At 61.0% G+C, this 7569-nt stretch overlaps 2 protein-coding genes across 2 annotated transcripts in view; both read right to left on the reverse strand.

Moving 5' to 3' along the window:
• Window positions 1-11: 11 nt before the first annotated feature.
• Window positions 12-1209, reverse strand: IL17C (interleukin 17C; the record flags this gene model as incomplete). Its single annotated transcript, XM_010843998.1, has 2 exons — window positions 12-446; window positions 851-1209. Coding segments are annotated over 2 exons (621 nt in total), but the record flags the coding sequence as incomplete, so codon positions are not given.
• A 5419-nt stretch (window positions 1210-6628) lies between these two features.
• ZC3H18 (zinc finger CCCH-type containing 18) overlaps window positions 6629-7569 on the reverse strand; it is a 43197-nt gene continuing 42256 nt past the window's right edge. Inside the window, exon 25 of the mRNA XM_010843999.1 lies at window positions 6629-7443. Coding sequence (XP_010842301.1) covers window positions 7236-7443 — 208 coding nt within the window. The 3' untranslated portion in view covers window positions 6629-7235. The remainder of the gene's footprint in view (window positions 7444-7569) is intronic.

A 7569-nucleotide genomic window follows, 5' to 3' on the forward strand; every position in this document is an offset into this window, starting at 1 on the left:
GTGATTTGCGGGGGGGGGGCTGCCGGGCACAGGCCCCCGCCCCGCTCCTCACCCCAGCCTTTACGGGAGCCAGCCCTTCCTGGAGGCTCGTACCTGCCCAAGACCCCAGGGGCACATAAATAACCAATAAATACACATAAATAGGAGGGCCTCCCTGGAGGCCAGTTCAGGAGCCAAGCGGCAGTCACCGGGCCGACCTGGGCAGGACGCAGGTGCAGCCCACAGGCACGCGGATGAACTCAGCATGGAAGGTGAAGGCCCCAGGCGTGGGCGCCCCCGTGGCGTCCCGGGAGCAGGGCCTGCGGCGTAGCACCAGGAGGCTCTGGACCAGCGGCACTGAGTTGAGTGCGGCCGTCTCACGGCCCGTCTTAGCGCTGATACAGCCCCGGCACAGGCACTCGGCGAAGGCCAGCTTCTGTGGGTAGCGGCTCTCATCCGTGTCCACACTGTGAGGACAAGTGGGGTGTCAGAGAGCCTGGAGGGTGCCTCCCTCCCTCCCCACGCTCCCCTACCCAGCCATATGCATTCAGGGCCCAGGGCCTGCGGTGTGGGGCACTGAGAGCACGTGGCACACAGCTGGTGCCCAATGAGTGCGGGTATGCACGTGCCCCATGGCCTCCCAGAGCATGGAAGCCTGCTCTCTTCCCACCTGTCCCAGTCTCACCCCTGCAAGGACTCAGATACGGGGCCCAAAATAACCCAGGGGACCCTGATGTCCCAGGTCTGGGCTGCGATTGAGACATGAGGCGAGGACTGGCTCACGTGGAGCCTTACCCTTGCCCTCACGGAGCTGGAACCGCCGGCCGGAGGTCACAGGGAGAGCACCCAGGCCCCAGGAGCCCGCCCTCACCGGTATCTCCAGGGAGAGATGGAGCGCTGGTGGACGTCAGCTTCCAGCACCTCCCCCGGCTGCAGCATGGGGCACTGAGTCCCGGCCGGGGCCCCCGCGTGCCTCCTCCTGTGGCCTACCGCCTCCAGGCTGGACACCAGGGCCACAGGCAACGCCTGCTCCCACTTGGCAGCTCGGGCCAGCAGGTGTGGGGGGGCGTGGCCCAGGGGCAGCTCTTCGGCGGAGTAGCAGTGCGGGGTCCCAGGGCTGTGGGGGTGGGTGTGGGCCCCCACCAGCAGTGAGGGGCTGTGGCGAGCCAGGCTGGCGGGAAGCCAGAGCAGAAGCAGGAGGCCAGGGAGGAGCTGGTGGAACAGGCGGTGGGTGGTCAGGGGTGGTCAGGGATGGGGCCCTCCACTGCCACCCGCGGGCTCTGCTCCCGGTGGAAGGATGGGGTGGGGGAGGTGTAGCCTCCCTCTACGGCTGAGGGAACAGGAGGTCCAGAGGGGCCAGCCTCTCAGCCCAAGCTCGCCAGCGAACCTGGGATCCAGGATCCTGGCTCCCTTTGACCCCGAGATCTGATGGGTTTCCTGGACCCTACCCCCAACATCCTCAGCCTGGGGGGTCAGTGAACCTCCAGCCCTTCAGGGTGCAGGTGGGGGTACGGGGAGAGGAGCATCTTACCATTGCAGCAGGGGCTGGGCTCTGGGCTCCCGGCTCCAGCACGTCCCTGGTGGTTGACCTGGCGGCGGCTGGCCTGTGGTGCCCTTTATACCTGGGGCCACACCTGGGGAAAATCCGGGCGCCGCTTCCTCCTCGGGAAGTGCCTGGCTGTGCTTCCTCCTTCCCTCCCTGCTACCGTCCCCTCCCCTCCTCCTCCTCCATCCTCCGCTGCCACCCCCATCTCTCCCCCGTCCCTCCCCTGCACCCCCCAGGGGGACCCTGCCTCAGGCAGAGCACTTGCAAATGTGGCTGAGAATGCAGGGTCTTGCCTGACACTCTTGAACCTTCTGTATCGAGTCCTAGCCACTTGTATGTTTCTGCGGTTTGGACCTGGTGCCCGGGGGGCGAGGGGCTCCTTCATTTTGCGCTGCCGTCCAGTCCCCCACCAGGCTTGATTCTCTCATCCATTCTTCTTGCCAAGAGGGAGGTTCCAGAAGGGACAGGGGCCGGTGAGCGTCTTTAGTTTTCTCTGTTGGGCTTTTGTGGTTTTATCAACAAAGTGTAAGTCTAAGCGCGAGGGGGTGATGATGCCCTGGAACCTTTAAGATGCAGGGTGCCCTAGGAAGGTTTCTAAGGAGGCCCCAGGAACCCACCTGTAGCAACTCTGTGCAGCTGGCTGGGGGTGCTGGGGTGGGGGGCTTCATTATCCTGAAAAGGAGCCAGTTTGGAGCCAGATTCTGCAAAGTTTTGAGTGCTAGGTTTGGACGCCATCCTGGGAGGGCCCATCTGCCCTGGTCTCTCGAATCTGTACCACATGTCCAGCTGAGGAGGGCCTCGCCGTGGAGCATGGGATCAGCTCTCCTGGTTTCCCACCTGCCCGCAGGAGGCAGAATGCACACCATCAAGGCGCCAGTCTGAGTTTGGAGGCCCAGACTCGGTGGATAGGAAGACCCCTGAGGCAGCACTGGGAGAGGCAGTGTAACACCTGGGCCCTCCCAGGGCCTCTACTGGGCAGTGCGTGACTCTGGGCCTCCAGTCCACCCTCCCTCCACGCCTTGATCTGGAGTAAACCTTTCCGAAGCAGGCGCTGCATCATAGCTGTTCTCCTGGCTTCTTCCGGATGAATGGATGGACACATTGAGTCCCCAGGCTGTTCCTGCCTACCACGCCCCTGCCCATGGCCACCCACCTTCTGCTGATACACCTCCTGCAGTGGGGAGCTCACCACCTGTATTTGTCACAAGTGGGGGCCTTAAGATAAGTGTCTTTTCTCAGGTTTGGAGGCCGGAAGCCCCAGGTCAGTGTAGGCAGGGCCTCTCTCCCAGCCCTGGTGGCTCCTGTGGTCCTCGGAGGTCCCGCGGGTGCCTCTCTCCCCAGGTATCTCTCCTCCACAGCTTTCACACTCTCCAAATCCAGGATGATATCATCAAGATCTGACCTTGACCACGGCTGCAGAGACCCTTTCCTCAGATAAAGGCACACTCCTCACGGGCACTGGGGCTATTAGGACCTCGACATGACTGAAGCGACTTAGCAGCAGCAGCAGCAGCATGGTTTTAGGGGAACAACAGAGCCCCTTATACCTTCCCCTGGGCCAGATGCTCAGGTTGAGAAAGACCCCGCTTTCCTACAGGGCACTCGGACCTCAGAAATTCCAGTCCCTCCTGCCTGGGCCCCACAAGTGAGGGGAAGTGGTACCTGTGCCTGGCAACAGCCCCTGGGGAGAAGCTGCCTGGAGACTGGGGAGGTGGCCCCAGCAGTGGCCTTGCCTTTGTGTGGCTGGGATTCCCACACAGGATCTTTGGAAGTGAAAGGCTGTAGAACTCGCTCACGCAGTGGTCCCTACGCCAAGGGCTGAGCTCTGGCAATTTCTGTGTCTTTCTGAACAGCTGAGCGAGTGGGCGAGTCAGGGACAAGTCTTGAGGCCAGGCCATGTGCCTCCCTCACCGCTGCCCTGAGCTGTTCTGTGGGCACTGGCGGGCTGGTTGGGGTTGGGGTCGGGGTCTGGGGCATCAGCCGGAAAGACAGGGCGGGGCCCAGCAGTGCCTCATTCCTGCGGGTGGCTGAGGCAAGCACACCAGTACCAGGTTGGGCAAGACTGGAAAGGGAGCTGCAGGAGGAAGGCCAGAAGGCTGTTGTGCAGGAGGTGTCCTGGATGGCTCCACCCCCAGACCATTAAACCACACCCACCATATCCCTGTCCCCAGACTGCACCCACAGGGCCATGCTCCCAAGTCCCTGCCTGGAGAGATGCAGAAAAGGGATGGAGGGGGGACAGAGTGGGAAATGGAGGTATGGGAGGAGGGATGGAAGAAGATAGGCACAGAGATCCAAGGAGACTCGGACAGATGCAGACACTGTGGACAGAAGGCAGTGGAGAGAGAAAAAGGCAGATCCAGGGCAGGAGACACATGGACAGACTCAGTAGGGACAGTCCCTCTGTCCCTGCCCATGACTCGGAGCCCTGAGAGAGAAAAAGGCAGATCCAGGGCAGGAGACACACAGACAGACTCAGCAGGGACAGTCCCTATGTCCCTGCCCATGACTCGGAGCCTTTACAGCCCCGGCTGGACAGGAGCAGCCCAAGTGGGCCTGAGCTGGGGAGGTGGCCTGCAGGACAGGTTTGCTCTAGGCTCTTGCAACTCCAGGCTCAAAGTTCTCCCTCATCTTATGGGGAGACCTAGGGGCAGACCTCAGTACCGTCTGTAAAGCGGGGGTGGCAATCCCCTCCCCCTTTCCTCCTGTAGCATGGCCTTCTCGACCACTGGGCCCAGGCAGCACTGCCCACGGTGAGTCTATGCCACAGTCCAGTTTTCTTATGCTCCCCAAACTTTGCACTGTCAGGAGCAATCTCTTTGCCTTGTCCTAGTCCATGGCCCTTCAGGGGCTGGCTGACCAGGGTGGGGGTCCCCGCTCGTATACCCAGGGCTTGTGCCTCCTTTCAGCCCAACTCCTCCTGCCAATGGAGGCGGACTGCCGTCATCTGGGGTGTACAGGCCTGGGGGCGGGGGTGCTGGACAGTTGGCACAGGGCGGGAGGGGGTGTCCAAGTCAGTGGTAGATGATAGCAGGCTCGTGGGGCGGCAGGCAGGTGTGACCCCCATCATGAGAAACCCGAGGGAACTTCACTGTCACTGAACTGAGCTGCCCCATTAGCTCAATGTGTTCACTCATACGTTGGAGACTATACTTCACATTTGAGTTAGAAAAATTATAAACTAAAAACATGGTGTCTTCCTTTTCTCACCCTTTCAAGAAAAGGGGAGAAGGCCTCATCTGAAGCTGGTAGTGGGACCCGCGGGGTGGCCTGGTGGGCAGAGGTCCTGAGGGCTGCTGCTCCTCATGGGTGGGGTCCGCTCACCAGCCAGGGGCGGGGAGGTGTAACTGAGACCCGACCCCTTCCCTGGAGAAGAGGAGGGTTAACATGAGAAAACTCAGAAGGCTGGGGTTTCAGTTTACCCTCCAGAGGGCCAGCTCGAGGATGGCACTCGAGCAGTGGACAAGGGAGGGGTTGGAGCTGTGAGAGGAAGTGTGGGGCACAGCTGGGTCAGAGTTCCAGGAACAGGAAATAGTGTGTGCAAAGGCCCTGGGGTGGGAGGAACGCCAGTGGGCAGGGAAGGCTCGGGTCAGGTCGGGGTCTGCCGCAGAGGAAGAGGCCGGAGGGGCGGGGCCTGCCGCGGAGGAGGAGGCTGGAGGGGCGGGGTCTGCCGCGGAGGAGAAGGGGAGGAGGAGGGCTGGAGGAGGAGGGCTGGAAGAGGGGCGGGAAGCAGAGTTTGGGCTTGAGGAACAGGTCGTGGCTCTTTATCTTCGAAGGTGAACAGCCTGGCCGCACGTTCCCCGGAGGGCAGAGATGCTGAGAACCCATTACACCACGGAGCCTCCCTTTACCCAGATGCTTGGCCTGGAATGTTCGTTCCACTAGACCTGTGGTGGAGCTGGCTCAGGGTGTGATCTCAGCCCTCCTGGGACAGGTCCCTGCTCCCAGGTGGCAGAGGGCAAGCTGCCAGTTTAAACCCAGCCCCGGTCCTGGGACCCAAGGCCACAGGTCCAGCCCAGGCATGAAAGGTCGGGTCAGGCCAGCCCCTCGGCTGAGTGCAGAGACCTGCCTGGGGGCTCACTTGTGGACTCCTGGCTTCAGATGTCATCACTGCCTGGCTGGCTGGTGGGGCCCAGCACCTGGGGCCCAGCGTGCAGGGCCAGGCTGTCAACCTGAGGTGCCGTGCATTCCGGCCCCATGTCCTCGAAGGCCGCCCACTTGGAGAATGGGAGTTCCCTCTGCACCTGGCTTTGACCTGATGGCAAACCAGATAAGACCTGAAGAATTACCCAGACACACGCCATGATAAGGCCGGTGGTGCAAGAGGCCTCACGTGTGCTGTGCTGCGGGGCCGGCGCTGCAGACAGGCCACTGGAGGCCCTGCGGCGCTGGCTCCCGCCCAGCTCTCCTGTCCCACATTTGAAGGGCCATGCAGCCTTGGGGCAGAGGACCTGGTCACTGCATGCAGCTCCAGGGTCACGATCCCAGGCCAGAGCCCTAGGTGGCTCCTCCTGACACCCCCACAGTGAAGTTCTGGGAGGTGAGTTGTCTGCCAGGACTCACGGGACTTGCTTTAAAGGTAGTCTTCCGAGGGCAAAGGCCCTGATACAGGTCTCGGCAAGGGCACTCCCAGGCCCCTGGCACCACTCTGCAAAGTCAACCCACAAGGGAGGGTCTCCCTCCAGTGGTCCTGGTCCCCTGGGAGGGGAGCAGGGGCTGAGCAGGGCGTGGTGGCGTTCCTGCCCTGCATTGGGACGGTAGCATGGCCCGGCTGGGACGTCTCACGCACAGACACCTGCACGTCCGCGCGGGGTCCAACCTCGTGTGAGGCACTCGGTGGAGAACTGGCTTGTAGGCTGGAGTAATCTCTGGTCCAGGGCCCACCGGGAAGGTGGCCTCTGATCCAGGCAGAGATGGCGGCCCTCAGAAAGCCCTGCCAGGCCAGCCACTGCAAGGAAACCAGGTGAGCATGCTGCGGGGCCAGACTAGCAGCTCCAGGGGCATATCAGCAGCCTCCTTCAGCCAGCGATGCTCAGTGGGCATCACCAAGGGGAGGATGCAGTGGGGCTAGGCACAGGCAAACATCACCACCAGGGCAACACAGCTGTTTATCAAAATATTTTATTTTAGGAGACCCCTCAAAAAAAGACCCTCCACATCTGACAGATGCCCAACAATACCCTCGGCCTTTTTTTTTTTCTTTTCAGTCTTTTCTGTGTTTTTCTTTTTTTCCTTTTTAAATCAACTAAAACAATTTGATGCTTAAAATAAAAGACAGGAGTATTTCCCAATCAGACTTTAGTCAAGAATATATATATTTTTGATCCTGGGGAAGGCGGGGTGGGGAAGACGCTCGGCAGCACTCAAGTGTTCCTGGTTACAGGAGGAGGGCGGAGCTGGGGACGCCTGCCTGAGCAGAGGGAGGACTCGTAACTGACATAAAATCGGAGCTGGTCCTCGGTGCCGCTGTGCCCTCGCCCACCTGGCTCGCAGGACTTCTGCTCTGGGAAGGGGTTGGTTCAGTCTGGGATTCAGCGTCATCTTCATTACATGTGTGGCTTCTTTTCCAGCTGAGAAACTTTTTTTTTCCTTTTTAATTTTTAAAAAGAATCACAGCCAAAATAAGACATAAACTGCAAAATCCAAAATGGCTGCGCTTACCCTATTTATAAAAACAGGTGAGTCCCTGCCTCGGGGAGCAGAGCCCGGGCTACACCTTCCCGGGGATCTTGGCCCGCTTGCGGGCAATGGCGTCCTCCACAGCCTTGAGCTGCTTCAGCAGCTCCTCCCGCCGTGACAGTGTGCTGGCCTTCCCTGACTTGGTGCCCGCAGTGGCGGTGGTGCTGGTGTCCGAGGCTTTGCCAGGCACACTGGTGACCTTGCTGGAGCTCTTGGACTGGGGTGACAGCGGACGCTTCCTGCAGGGGTGGGGAGGCCATGAGAGAGGGCTGCTCTCTGCGAGCCTCCTGCCAGGGGCCTGGGTCCCAGGAGCTGCACCTGCTAGACAGAAGGCACCCCCTCCCCAGCGGATGAGGCCCCCACCA

The sequence above is a fragment of the Bison bison genome, unplaced genomic scaffold (genome assembly GCF_000754665.1).
Source record: "Bison bison bison isolate TAMUID 2011002044 unplaced genomic scaffold, Bison_UMD1.0 scf7180017864192, whole genome shotgun sequence".
Classification (NCBI taxonomy): Eukaryota; Metazoa; Chordata; class Mammalia; order Artiodactyla; family Bovidae; genus Bison; species Bison bison.